The 15,210-nt window shown below is 37.7% G+C and overlaps 1 protein-coding gene across 4 annotated transcripts in view; it reads right to left on the bottom strand.

The window, feature by feature from the left end:
- LOC113484008 (SAM domain-containing protein SAMSN-1-like) overlaps positions 1 to 15,210 on the bottom strand; it is a 94,303-nt gene that overhangs the window by 69,675 nt on the left and 9,418 nt on the right. For 2 of the 4 annotated variants that reach the window (XM_026856091.1, XM_026856099.1), the window contains exons 2-4: positions 10,153 to 10,290; positions 3,758 to 3,798; positions 1,263 to 1,300 (exon numbers count right to left, since the gene is read on the bottom strand). In XM_026856091.1, coding sequence (XP_026711892.1) covers positions 1,263 to 1,300; positions 3,758 to 3,798; positions 10,153 to 10,290 — 217 coding nt within the window. Of the gene's footprint in view, positions 1 to 1,262; positions 1,301 to 3,753; positions 3,799 to 10,152; positions 10,291 to 15,210 lie in introns of those variants that run through there. The other 2 variants (XM_026856108.1, XM_026856118.1) reach the window with 2 other exon arrangements.

The raw sequence follows: 15,210 nt of genomic DNA, 5'->3' as shown, positions 1-15,210 counted from the left end.
AAGTTTTATCATCTTTTGCTGCTGTCTAATACCTCATTTAACACTGTTAAAACACGATCAGAATGATTATTATCTTAACCCTGGTTTTAAGACCTAAGAGCCCACAGAACATCTGTGCCTTCATTTTGCTTCCAGGAATTGTATAAATATTATTTAATTTTACAGTGAATGAGTTAGTGTTAGCAAGAAATAGCATCAAAGATGCCCACATCTATGTCACACATGCTCCAAGGCCAGTACTCTCTCAGCTTGAATGGGCGAAACTAGGTTGGGTTTGAGAACAAGATGGCCATTCTCCTGTTCTCTCAGTGAACTTCAAAGTGGTCTTCTTCAAGCAATAATGATAACTATTAAGTTTTTGTGCTTTCTGGTTTTGTTTTTCTGTTTTGAGGTTTTTTTCAATGTTGGTTTCACTCTGACTATGTCAGAAAATTTTCTTTATGAAAGCACTTGTTGATTCTGTCAAGTGCTGGGAATTCATTAGAGCCTGGATGCTGTAGACCAAATGATACTGTTCTACATGAAAGTCTTCTGAGTACAGGGCTACAGAATGAAGTCTTAACATAAGGGAACTTTCATCTATATCTGAGACCCATTGTTATGAAATATAGCTGCATTGTTACAGGCAGAGATAACAACTTTTTTACACAGTAAGGACTAGATAAACCCAAACTCCAAAGAATAAATAATAGAATGTTAACAGGAAGCTTTCACTTAATAAAAATAGGAATTTTTGCTTTTTAAGAAACTGATGTTTATTTCCTACAGAGGATTTACAAAATAGAACCCATTGAATCACAACTATGGATAATTATATGCAGTGTCAAGACAGGTTGGAAAAAAAAAACCCAAAACCAAACCCCTGAATTTCTTCTTTGGTGAATTTGTTTGGGAAAGCTGAAACAAAGAATTTTAATGTGGGAAAGGGCAGGGACCTGAGTTTGATTAGATCAGAGATATTTCAATTTTTAATTGAAATTACTAAAAGAAATGCTGGAAATGCTGAGTATTTCTTATGCTGTCCCATAAAGGTTCTTTAAATTGTAATTTGGTTTCTATGTTTGTTAGCTTGTTTTCAATATCTACCTACAAATGTGTCTGTAGAAAGCAGGGAGGGTGGGGGGAATATATTGATAGATTAACTGTATTTTTTCCTTTCCTTTGCGTTTGCTACAACAGCTGTAAAGCAAATCAGACCCTTAATTAAAGTTGGCTCTGTGAGATTAGCAAGTATACAGTAAATGATTTAAGCAGTTACTAACCAAATGCTTCATTTTCAGACATGGACTTCTGGATGGATCTAAAAGAATTAAAAGAATTTACCATTAGCTGAAAGTCAGAATGAAAAACGAAAGTACATTTAATCAAATATGGATATTTTCAAACTAATTCTTCGAAGTAATGCACAGGGATTTAGGGGTGCAATTCCCACTGGCTTTAATTGGAGTTACTTGTCTTTTCTCATTCACCCAATCATCTACTCCCACATGCCACACAACGCTCTGCAAGCTTCTGAGTTTTCATTTTGTTAAAATGTTATTCAAGTTTCTTTTTGGAATGAAGAATTCATGACTGAATCAGGGACCCCATCAGGAAGAAAATAAGGGATCTTTTTCTTTAGACATGATCTGAAGTGCCCTACAACTTTTAGAAAATAGTGTCTGAAGTTTGATGACAAACTTCAAAAATGGATTGAACCAAAGACCTACACTTGTACATACCATCCCCGCGACCTTGAATTACATTTTATTGCCCAAATGAACCTTGAGCTTTTTGCACATTTACATCAAGGAATAGCCCTAACTCATGCATCTATCTGTGGTCAGTGGTTTATAGTGATGACTTAAGGAATATAGTAGCTTAACAGCAGAAAAATAAATCTTTGAATTACCAGAGATTTACCCTGTGAATTTATTTGTTTCTCTTAATCCATAAAAAGCCCAATGAAGAGCAGTTTATGAGCTAGAGGATGAAGTCAGAAGATTATACTAGATGAGACCTGAGACTCTCTAATCTATGACAATGATCAGTAGAAGAGAAAAAGCACAAAAATTGAGATCCATCTCCCAACTTCAGACATGTAGGTGCTGAAGGGCTTCCTGAGCAAGAGGGTACAACTGAACTATTGATTTTTTAATGGAACTGGTCCATAAACACTATTTATTTTTTTTCTTCCAGAGTTCCACAATTTAATTCTTAATGACTAAATAAAACATACTTCTGTTTATTTCTGTTACTCTGTTTCATTTGGTGCTTCCTTGTTGCCCCATTGTAAGAAAAAGAGAATGATAATTCCTTAGTCACTTTCTCCATATCTACAGAAAAGACCAATGTGAAAATTTCTGCATTATCAGTGGGCTTATCATGTTAGGATAGTGATGGTTGGACACTCACAATGAAATAATTATCACTACAAAGTCTTCTAATGTCGAATGAAATTACTTTCCTTGACCTGACTAATTTTTTATATTGATTAGCCAAATGATCTAGACAACCCTTCTAAATTCTGATAATTCATTTAGATTAGGATTAGTTTTAGAATAGAATAGTTTTATTTGAATTGTAACATCTGACACTGTAGCTATGGACTACTATTTCTACTCCTGGGGTTCTTAGTTCTGGTCTAAGCAGGAAACTCTTAGAAAATTAGGTGATTGCATCATATTTGGTAGAGCTTGGTAGGGTAAACCTTGGATTAAACCTTGGTAAACCTACAAAGTAGTTTGACTTCCTTAGAAGTGTTAAAAATTGATGAGAAAACCATGAATAGTAGAGTTATGTCCATACTTAATGCAATTTTGGGAGCATTTTCACAAAGCCCTGTCTCGTCACAGATAACTGAGATCTCACAGCTCTGAGTGCATATATGTCTGTGTTTGCAGTTGATAAATTACTAGTTCTTTTATCAGATGACCAGAAATAGATTAAAACTGTTACTTAAGACAAAGGAGCTCTTGATTTTCTTTGAAATCTTTATTTGTTTTGAAATATCTCAGCAATAGACATAGATAATATTGATGTTCATCATTTAGTGGAGCCCCACCTACCAAAAAATAAAAAAATAAAAAATAAAAAAATCCAGGGATTTTCATGTCTGTCACAACCAGACAAATAAGATCTGTCTCTATCATTCCATCAGGCAGGATTTCAGATTTCATCTGAAGGGGACCACTTCAGTAATGCAATAGCCTTCAACCTGAAGCCAAAAAAGAATTTTCAAAATGAATTCCTCTGCTTACTAATATATATATTAATCATTAGCCAAACCATATCATTGTGTCTTGATGAATGGATGCAAAGCATGCTGCTGTCACAAATATACTTTGATAAAATACAGTCTGACCTGCTTTATCTGAATCATTTTGCAAACTAATTTTTTACTTGGATTAAAAACACAAACAAAAAAACTCTTCAGGAGATTATCAGGTCAATGGTGCAAATATGCTATAAAATAGGTTACCACTTCAATCTCTCAGAAAAGCAGACATATGGTTAAACCAAGCTCAGATTAACTGCTTTTGATTTTAGCTGTCCTGGCTCTGATGTTTTGAAAGAAAGCTTTATGTGTATGAAAAATCATGGCAAAAGAGATTTTGTAATGCATTACAAGCTTGTTACTTGCTTTCCAACTGCAACATTAATACAAGTACTCTATAAGAATTAATGCAACATTGGCAAACATTGGTAAAACAACAACAATGAAAGGTACAGACAAGTATAGTGACACTGTGTAGACCTCGAACTGGTCTCAACTTACTTTGTTTTTTTGGTCACTGTGTTTTCAAAGTCAGGAAATTCCTTTTGAAAGATAAATAAAAAAAAAAAAAAAAAAAAAAGAAAGAAAAGTCTATGAAAATCAAAATATGTTTAAAACAAATATAATATTTTCCACACTGGAAAGACACTGAATGATGTACTTTGTACTTTTGATTAGTGTTTCTAATATCCACTGACATTGCCAGCCTTTCTTTTTCTAACAGATGAAGCTGTGGAGGACATAGTGCAGCAGAGAATACATGTAGTTATGAGTCCTAATTTTAGGTGGTTTCCATATCCATGGCTCTCAAGGAGTTGATAACAGTAATAGCCTTGAAAAAACAGAATTATGTGCTTACCCCAAGAATGATAGAATATTTCCTCCATAGTAATATTATTTTATTACAATAAAATACCCACATATTACATGTTCTGGGAAAGCTACATGGGATGTAGCTTTCTGAAGTACACAGAGGGATGCAGACTCTGTAACCCCATTACTGCAGAGGAATGTGGAAGAGAGCAGGAAGCTGCCAGTAAAATTGAATGTTGTGCAAGTTGGCCTGGCAAAGCTTTCAGAGGCACCAAATCAGAACCAATCACTGGCCTGGAGGCAACATCATACAATCCCCAGGGTCCAGATGATATGTACTTTGACAAGAGGTGGGAAGAAAGAGAAGAGTTATGTGGGTGTTGAAAGAATGAACAAAAGGGTGCCTCTCTCTGCAAGTAATGCCAAAACATCCTGCTGCATCTTTGCTGTCACAGTTACCCTAGGACTTGAAGTTAATTTTAAGAAAACCTGAGGATGTCATGCTAGGACAGAAGAGATCTCTGATCGCTATACTATTTTGATATCTCTTGAGACAGAATATCAAAGCACTGTATCACTTTCATATCTACTTCTTCCAGCCTAGAAAGCAGAAACTGTGATAAAAATGTCCATGATGAATGTCACTTCAATCTGCTGTTCAACTAGAGACACTAAAAAAAACCCAAAAAAAACAACAAAAAAAACAACCCACGTTCATTATTTTATAAATATGAAAACTTCAGTGTATGGACCTATTTCTCATATTCTTACGTTTAATTTATTTCTTTTGTGTAATACTATCTTCATCTGCATGGCTTTGACCACTGTAATTTCAAAATGTCATTCAGGTTGCATGATGAAAAACAAAAATATGTACTACATAAAATAGTGTAAGTGCATAATTGAGCATTTTACTTTTTCCTCTCTTCTCAGTAAAATCCATCATAGATTTTTTAAAGTTTCTTCAGGAGAGTGCATTAAGAAAAGGCTGTTTACTGCACTGAGTTTATTTTAGCTGAGTGTAGGAGGTCCTGTTAGCACCTGGACATTTTTGAATGTTAATAATTGTATGCAGTTTCCACAGAATTTTTTTCTGCATGTGTAGATTTGTTCACAGATGTTGTGTGCAGATCAAAGGGGTATACAAAATCTACTTTGAAATACTGCAAGCAATGTAAGATAAATTTCTTGCTGAAAAAAAAAAAATCAGCATTTTAGTCTTGGGACAAATCTTTTCAATAGCTCTAAAGAAATTACTAGATGAGGTGCATAGGCAAACAGAAATTGCAAAATGTTGCAAAAGTTATTTTATGGCACTTTTAAAAGGGTAGTGTCAACATTTCATTTAAAAATATCAAGTAATTGATTTCAAAGAGGCTTGTTAAAAGAAGCATTATGCATGGAGGTCAGAAACCAAAGGATATTGTAAGTTAGAAACCCTATATGATCCAGGGAAAAAATTGGAGACAGGGCACTCTCTAGACCTCAACGTGGCCATATACCTGGAAAGATTATTAATTCATGTCTTCACATGCCAAACATCTGGTGTGAAACATGAAACATAGACTTGTAGGTTTGATCTTTTGCTCCATGATTTGAAAACAGTACTTCATCGTCATTTCTTGAAATCCAGCAAAAGATGCATGTATGGCATTACATCTTACATTGAGGTGATACTGATGTGAGTTCACTGGATGTCATGGGATGCAATGCCTCAGTGGAATATGACAGTGGGTTTAAATGATCATTTTAAAATGGCACCTTTTATTTGACATGTCTCTTCCTGCTATGTCTTAATCAGCTGGCTAAATTGGAGTACAAGAATAAATTACACATTTGTACTTTTTTGTTTTAAGTATCTTTTCAGTATTTGACCACACTTAAAATAGTATGTAAATTTAATCTGAAACTAGAAATTAAGCTGTTCTTAAAACATCTTTTATCTTAGAATGCAAATTAAGATTCATCTAGACTCTACTCTCCACATTCTCCAAAATGCATAATTACCTTGTTTATGGGAGCAATTCTTTCCTTCCCTATCCCAAATACAAATGATCTGCTTCCTAAAAAGAAACTGCACATGTGGAAACTCAGCATTATAAGAATATTAGTAAAGTCCTCTCCTGTTTTTATCAGATAACTCTGAATTAAGGAATTGAATGAGTCCCTCTGGTGTTTACAAGCTGGCTGAGAAAGCTACAGGTTCTGTGGCTGTTAAGACTTGCAAACAGGGAAATTATCATTTCAGATAACTAGCCCTATTCTTTCTCTCACTGGAATCAAATGCCAGTTCTAACACTGCAGATTAAAGCAGGTATCATGACTGATTGTGATTTTCCTGGCAATAACTTAGAAAGACTGATAAATTATTTGGCATTTTTCTGACATATAGGGTAGTCGATCATATCATGGTCAGCAGTAGAAAAATATGTGGATCTCATGACATTCGATGATTGCAATCTGACAGAAAATATATTAAATTAGTTTTAATACTGAAGACTCTTTTCTTGAGAAGCTTAAGACAGCTCATGAAGTAGAAGTCTGTAACACCAAGCTGTAAGAGGTAGAAATTCAGTTTCCCAGTTAAGAACGTAGTTACAGGCAAAGAGTACCTGTATTATTCATTACATACTGTTGGCTACCGACTGTTTCTGAGGAAGGTCCAATTCAGCATTGCTGTGCATAAGGTTCACAAATAACTCCATAAATCTACTTTTTTCCTTTCTGTCTGAGAATATTACTGAAGCTGAGCAACAGGCAAATTGACCAAAAATTTAACAAGCCAGTTCCCTGAGGATTAAAATCAAAAGGCAGGTGTGTATAACAGGCACAAGACAGTACCACAGGAACCTGGCGTGGGAATATAACAGGCAAAACATTTCTTATACTAAACAGGTCTTCTAAATTATGCGAAGGAGAAGAAGAGTGTATACAAAAGAGAGATTATTCTTCATCCAGGATGTGTCATTTGGGCAGATGTTTTGTGAGGAACAAAAATGACCACGATGCAAAAAGTGCCCAAAGAGTATGTTCACTGAATTTTGTCCTGCACAGCTTCAGCGACTGGAGGTACCAGACATTTCCCACGTCTTCAGAAGAATGTCACAGCCCAGCTATGATTAGGACAAATCACAACAGACGAGATAACTGCAAGAAAATAACTACCTTGTTGCAGTATAAGGAAAAGTTCCTCTAGCCCTAGTCTCCCTTTTTTTAAGTTGAGGGAAGCAGACCTCAAATGCCTGCCCTGTTGATTTCTGAAGTTGTATAGAAAAAAGGAAAGCAGCAAAGCCTCCTAAGGAGAAAAAGTGTTGTGCCAGGCTGCTCCACCCTCAGGAGATTTAACAGCTCTGTGGAACCTGCATGGCCATGGTTCAGCCAACCATTTAAACCATACACTTGAGCCCATACCTACTTAGCAGTGCACTTAAGTATGTGCATTACTGAATAATGATAGATGGCTAAATCAAGTCCTGAGGGAGCCAATAATGTTCTGAATTTATCATGCTGTGGGGGCCACCCTGCAGCCTGGAACCAAGTAACGGAATTAAAAATGGGAGAGAAGTACAAATGGGCTCAGTTAATAAGCTTAACAGCTTCATCCAAGGTGTAGGTCTAATAACTCACGTACTAGAAATAGCAGATAAGATTACACAGAGTCCTTTGGCCTTAGTGACATTTTTCCATAGGTCTTACTGCTGACACGTCATCACTAATCTTGTTTTCCATTTCTAAAGAGTATTTTATAAATAATCGTTGATTCTACAGCCAGCACAGTGACACAGCATCCAGCCGTTATTTTTAGTTAAGTGCTGAGCTGAATAGTCTCTCAAAACAGAAAAAAGTAAAACCCACAACCAGTCTTAGGAAGCTTTTTGTTAATATCTAGTGAGCCAACAGTTTGCTTAGTCATTTAGTGTTGTTTTTATCGATGATGAAATTTAAATTTAGGGATGAATAATTGTGCCATTAGGAAAGCAGAAATCCATGATGAGAGCTAGCAGAAACCAAAGTGCTGGATTCTTCTATTCGCTGCTGTCACGTATCTTCATGGACTGTGCGGTGCCATCCCACAAAATCAGCGCTGAGCAATGTGAAAAATGTTTTCCTACAATTTGTTCAGTTTAACGTACAGGATTTTCTAATCCTACACTAGCAGCAAATCTGATTATTTCGACTGACTCAATGAAAACAAAGTTCAGTATTGGATAGGCTGATTACTTTTATTTAGCCAAAAAAAATTATGAAGCCCAAATCTATACTAATATAATGAAGAGTCTGAAGTAATGCTGCCAAATCAGAAAACAGAACAAAACAAGAAAAAGAAAGAAACAAAAAGCCTGACATAAACGAACACTGTAGTTTTAATTCTTATCCTTACACATTGTGAAAACCATAGCAGACCACAGTGCTATAGATGTGTCTTTACCATACCTTGACAAGATAAAGGCTATTTTCTAGTAGTTATCGATTGCAAAGTATATTAGGACATCATACGTCACATCCTGGGTCGCAAAAAATGAATCTGATTTTAACTTTAATTTAATTTTGTCTAAATACTCTTCCTAGCAGATAAACATCTATTAGACAAGGAAATATTAGTGTAGTTGTCATAAACTGTTAAGTTGGTTTGTAGTCACAGCAAAGGGGAAAAAGGCTGAATGGATGAAGGAGCTGAACTCTAATGTCCACCTTTGTTAGTAGAATGTCATGCTTCAATACAGTGGTGTAGCACAGCCCTAGCCAAATAGCTAGACCTTCACACAACTGAAATACTATAAGCATGCTAGGATCAGGTTAGAGCCATATTTCACAACCATGATTAAACACACTTAGCTGGAACAGCGCCGAGGTGGCTCATTCTTACAGTAACAAGGTCACAACCTGATAATGGGGAGAGACCTGTCACACAGGGGAATATCTCACACCTACTGTAGTAAAATGATAATGTAGGCACATTTCAGAACCCAGCTCATAGATCTGTGCTGATGTTATGAGGAATCATCTTGAGGTCTATGCGCTGCTATGCTCTCAAAACCAGGACCGTTATATAAAGCACCAAGGTGATTATCTGGAAGAGAGAGACATGCACAGAGACATGGTTGCAGCAGAAGGATGTGAGAAGAAGTTATTTCTATTCCTTTAGGAACTCAACAAGTGCATGCCACAACTCCCCAGCCATTCTCCTTTCCCACAGCTCCAGCACTTTCTCCATGCAAGTCCTGTGTGCAATCTTGCTTTTGACACTGCAACACCATAGGCCCAGAGTCTCATAGGTACACAGTACACACCCTAGAGTGCACATGGGTAAAGTTTGGCATAATTTCCGAAGGAAGGACAGTCTCTCTTCTTTGAATAATGAACATCCTGTTTTTTCTTTATTCCTTCACCAGACTGCATCATATGTTGCTATAGATAGTGATAGTAATTATAAATGAAGGAGCATTGTAAAGCAGAGAGTAGAGATTATGAAATGAAAAGGATTATGAAATTTCATATACTATGCTAAAGTATTTGTCAAAGCCTCAATGATATATTATACCAATAACATACCAATAATAAAGGATTAAGTAGGGTAGCATTATTTAAGAAGAAAAAAAAACAGAAGACAAACTCCTTCACATGTTTGCCTAATGAGGTCTTGTAAAATGTAAAGGTTATTCCAGAGGCCACCAGTTACAAAATTCATACAACTTACACTTTAGAAACGCATTTTTTTTGTTAATTTAAAAGGACAGCTGAAGACACCAGTAGTATATCCTGTAGACACAAACTCTACTAATATCTTTGCCCAGCATTTTCACATGCTATTGCTTGCAAAGAGAAATTCCCTTGTACAGTGAAGCTGCACTAATCTCACTTTGCTGCTAGCTATGTAGAAACTCATGACCTGTTTTTAAGTGTGCTTTTTAAGACTGGACAGAAATCAGGTCATTGGCCACAGAGACGAGGCTTCAGCAGTGGCTCTAAAGAGCCTAAATAGTTCAAACAGGCAGTTAAGCCATCTGAACACACAAGCTGGCATACAGTGTAATATTTTTTTGCAAAACACATTGCATACATTGCAATTAAATTTTACTTACCAGAGACATAGATCTATCAGGTGGTCCACAGTTTACATGCCTGTTCTCTGTAGTGCTAGCCCAGCTGTCAATAGTAGTTGTATCCTTGGGCTCTTGACGTTCTGGGACAGGCTCATACAAGCTGTCCATTGAGCCCTCCTAAAATACATTTAAACAGATTTTCAAAGATGAACACTTGTAAACACATGAAAATAATATTAATTTTAAAAAAGCAAGCAGTAATTTACAAACTAGAGAGTGACTTTTCTCCCATCTTTTGAAATCGTCTATTTACTTCTTTCTCTAAAAAGACGTATAGAAATTGATTATAATAAGTACCCAAATGCTGGACTTCACACTATCATGGCTTAGATTCCACAGATTGGCAGGACTAAAGCTGGGGGTACAGCAAGAATTAACATTATCTGCTCAGAAGGAGTAAAATCAGGTGTAGACCTCCACCTGAATAATACATGAAAATTCCTGTGAAAACTATGAAAACTATAACCCATGAAAATTTCTACATAAACTGTAAAAACATTTTATAGTTAGTACTTCTTTATGGAAAAAAAGGTAACCCTATTCCTTAGAAATAAAAGGAAAAAATGCTGCCAACTCCCAGAATTTGAGTCATGATTTAGGCCCCCAAAATAATGAGAATGGCTAGAATTAAAAATAAATTCCATTTGCCTTCTTCAAATTTTTGAATTCTGTGTTATAATGCACATGTAAAGGTTCTTTTGCTCCAACCACCAAGAATAAAAACATTTTAAACAGAAACTAAAACTTATCCTACAACTCCAAGAACCAAGATTACACACACACACCACCATTCCATAATTCAAGAGCTAAATGAAAGCAGATGGCAAAACTAAAGACACTCTAACTAATGAACCTAGATTTTAGATGTTGCCACTTTGATCTGCACTGAATATTTTCCCAATGAATTTTGATTACTGATTTTTAACTGCATTAATTAAAGAATAAATCAAATTTATAGCAGTGTGACTTACAGCAGAGCAACACCATTGAAATTAACATGGTATATTATTATTTAAAAGCATTTGTTCCTCTAGTACAGAAGATAAACATAGATGCATATTTGAAGTTATATTGTTAATATGTAAAGCTTTACAGGCAATATTATTGACTGGTGAAGCAGCAGTTCAAAGACATGACTAATTTTTGCAACCACAATGTTTATCTATGGATCTTTATTTGCTTCAGTCTACTGGAGTCTTTATAAGCTAAGATAAATGTTGTGGGAGAAATATTGCAAGTTGAACTACTTGAAAATACTCAAGTTGTGTACTGGAGTTTATTCTACAAATTAATGAGTTAATGCTTTGTGGGCACATGGCTTATGAAGCACTCTACACATGGCATGGCTTGTGCTCCTAACAGTCAGCTGAGCCTGGGTTTTGACAGCGACTGCATTTATTCATAAGAACAGTATTTTTTCTTACTGTAACTGTGTTGCCATGTAGCAATGATGGTTCAGGCTCCTAGTCTGAAGCTGTGGACTGAGCATTTCTTGACAAAAATGATGAGTTTAAAACCTTGTTACACACTTCCAGGATTCTGCAACATAAAATGTAATCATATACTTCTTCCTCAATAGGGAGTACAGGACTTTGGTGAATAGAGTATTTAATTAAGAGATGAAAGCATAAAAAAGAGCTCGTGTGAAAGAAAGAGCATGAGAGACAGAAAAAGAGAGGAAAAAGAGAGGGTGAGGAAGAATGAAAGGAGATAGGGGAGAGGAAGAGAGTAAGGAAAGAGATTACAAAAAGGCAAAAAGAGAGAAAGAAAATTATGTAAAGGGGACAAAGGGGGGAAAGGACAAGGATAAGAGAGTGAAAAGAAATGGGAGAGAGAGAGGGGAGAGATAATGGGCAAGAAAGAGAAGAGCATAAGGAGAAGCATTTGAGAATGAGTGCTCAAGAAAGGAAAGGAGGGAGAGCATGTAAAAGACCTCAAACAAGAAAGCTCATGTGAGAAAGATGGAGCACAAAGCTGTGAGAAAGGGCAGGTGTGTAAGAAAAAGCAAGTATGTGGAAAAAAAGCAAATGAATGTCAAAGAGGGCATGAGGAGTAGGAAATGCATGAAAAATAATTAGGGCATGAGAAAGAGGATGCATGCAAGAAGTGAAGCACACGAGAAAGCACAAGTGCACATGAGAAAGAACACAAAAAGTGAGCGCACAAGAGCAAACACACAAGAGAGAGAGCAGGTGAAGAACAGAAAGAAAGAGATGACATAGGAAGGGAGAGGGGACGTGTGAGAATAAGTAAAAGAGCATGAATGCAGGTGAGAGAGGGCAAAAGAGAGAGCATGAGTGAGAGATATCAACAGAGGAATAGAAAGCTCGCCTGAGAAAGAGTGAGCGTAAGGACACAGAAAAGTGTGTAAGTGCCTGAGGAAACATGGGAGTGTGTGAGATAGAGACTAAGTGCATGGACAAAATGCATGTGAGGAAGAGCCAGGAAAAGAGAAAGAGTGAAGGCACAAGAAAGAAGAAGGGCACCCATAAGAGCAAGGACAAGGAAAGGAGCAAGGGTGTGAGAAAGAGAGGACACTCAAGAAAGGGAATGCACAGAAAGAGTGTGATCATGGACAAGAAAGTGAGGAAGAAAGCAAAAGCAAGAGAAAGGGTAAGTGCATGCATGCGCCACACAAGAAAGAGGGAAATAGTACCTAAGAAGGAGAATGTGTGGAAAGGTGTGAGAAAGAGATGGCATGAGGAAGAAACTGAGCATGAGGGTGTGGGAAAGGGCAAGTGCACGGTTACAGAAAAGTCCAGAAAATCACAAGAAAGTGTGTAAGGTTGTGAGAAGGAGAGTGAAGGTGCAACAAAGAGACTGGGAAAGAGAAAGAGAGTAAGAAAAGGAGTGGGCATGAGAAAGAGCATACCGATATCCAGAAAGAGCAAGTGTGCAAGGGAAAGTCAGAATGAATGAGAAGATAGTGTGAACATGACAGAGAGGGAAGGAGAGAGGGGGAGAGAGGAGCAATTAAAAAAGAACGATCAAAAGCTAAATAAATCAAGAAAGAGGGAAGGCATGATCAAGAGAGAGAAAGAGCATGTGACGAAGAGTGCTAAAGGACTGGGGAGAGAAAGAGTGCATGAGAAAGAAAGCCCACATGAGAAACATTGAGTGTGAGGGCATGGAAAGGGGTGGTGTGGGGATACAGGAAGGGGAGGCACAAGGTAGGATAAAGAACATAAGCATGTGAGAATGTGATTGCACGAGAAACAGCAAGCATGTGCAAGGGACAATGAGGGTGTTAGAAAGAGGGAGAGTACAAAAGAAGCAAAGCCACAAGAAAGCAGGAGTACTCCAGAAAGGGAATGCACAAGAAATAGAGTGAGACAGCACAAGAGGGCATGAGGTAGGGGCAGAGAGATGGAGTGAGAAAGCAAGCATGAGGGTGAGAAAAAGATCAAGTACAAGGTTGTGAGTAAGGGTGTGAGGGCACAAGAAAGTGAGGGTGTGAGAAAAATCAAGGGCATGAGGAAAGGAGAGGACATGAGAAAGTATGCCTGCATGCAAGAAAAAGTGAGCATGTGAGAAAGAAAGACCATGAGAGAGAGAATGAGAAAGCAAATGCGAGTGAAAGAGAGCGTAACCACACATGATAGGGTAGGCTCATAAAAAAGAGAACACTCGTGAGAAAGAGCAAGCATGAGGGCACACAAAAGGGTGAGTGCCAGAAAGGGTGAGGTTGAGGGAAAGACCATGACAGCACAAGAAAGCAAACACACAGGCAAGAGCAAGAACACAAGAAAGGCAAGAGCATGAGAAAGGAAGTGAGCAAAAAAAGTGCAAGCATATGTGAGCAAGGGTGCAAGAAAGTGCACATGTGAGAGAAAAACAAGAAAGTGCAAGAAAGAGGGAGGAAGAGAGAGAATGTGAGAATGTTGTGAAAAGATGGCATGCAAAAGAAAAAGCAGGCACAAGGAAGCAAGCATGAGGGCATGAGAAAAACAGTGCAAGGGTGCAAGAAAGGGTGTGAGGTCACAAGAAAGAGCTAGAGTTAGAAAGGAAACACTGGCACAAGAAAGGATATGCTGGCCTGAGAAAAAGAGCAGGAACAACAGCATAAGTGTAGTTGGGAGAGTGCCCATGAGAGAAAAATAGGAGAAAGAGAGAGTAGAAGAGCAAGAGAGAGGGACAGGAAGAATGAGGAAGAGGAAGAGGGAAATAGTGGGAGAAATCATAAGACAGTTTAGAAAGGGGGAGAGATCATGTGAATAGTGCAGAGACAGTGCGTGTGACAAATGGCACGTGAAAGAGAGATAGTGCAAGAAAGCTTGTGCAAAAAAGTGTGCTTGCAGGTGAGAAATGGTGAGAGTGAGGTTGTGAGAAAGGGCATGAGAGAATGGGGGAGATGGTGCAAGAGAGGGTGCAAAACCTCAAGACAGAGAGGGTGACTATGGAAGTGAGCACAAGAAAGAGCAGGACTGTTTGTGAGAGAGAGTACACATGTGAGAAATGGTGAGTGTGTGCAAGGTAGAAAAGGAACGCTTGTGAGAAAGAGCTCTCAAGAAAGAGGAGAAAATGCAAGAAAGTGAGCATGAGGTCATGAGAATAAGTGACTGAATTCTCAAGAAAGAGAGCAAAGGTATGAGAAAGGGCATGAGGGTGCAACAAAGAGTGAGGTCATAAAAAGAGGAGCAAATGATGAAAGAGCAGGATATACAAGAAAGAGCAGGCAAAACAAGACGTACGTGTGAGGGCACAGGGAAGAGATCTAACATGAGAAAGAGCAAGTGTGCAAAAAAGTTTGAGTGTGTGAGAGAGATGACAAGAAAGAGATTGTGTCTGAAACAGAGCAAGAACGAGAAAGAATGAGGGGTAGGAGGAAGAAAGAGGGAGAGATGGGGCTGGAGAGAGTGGTGGGGAGACAAAGTTCAAAAAGAGATTGAGAGAGGGACTGCACCAGAAAGCAGGAGAGTGAGCATGGCAGGACAGAAAGCACACATGAGAAAATGAGTGTGAGAGCATGAGAAAGAACAAGGACAAAGTAGAGACAAAAGCTCTGAGGAAACAAGAAATGTGTTGAGGTCATGGCAA

Source organism: Athene cunicularia, assembly GCF_003259725.1.
Source record: "Athene cunicularia isolate RWA chromosome 1 unlocalized genomic scaffold, athCun1 chr1_part1, whole genome shotgun sequence".
NCBI lineage: Eukaryota > Metazoa > Chordata > Aves > Strigiformes > Strigidae > Athene > Athene cunicularia.
This window is presented reverse-complemented; position numbering and strand designations above follow the sequence as displayed.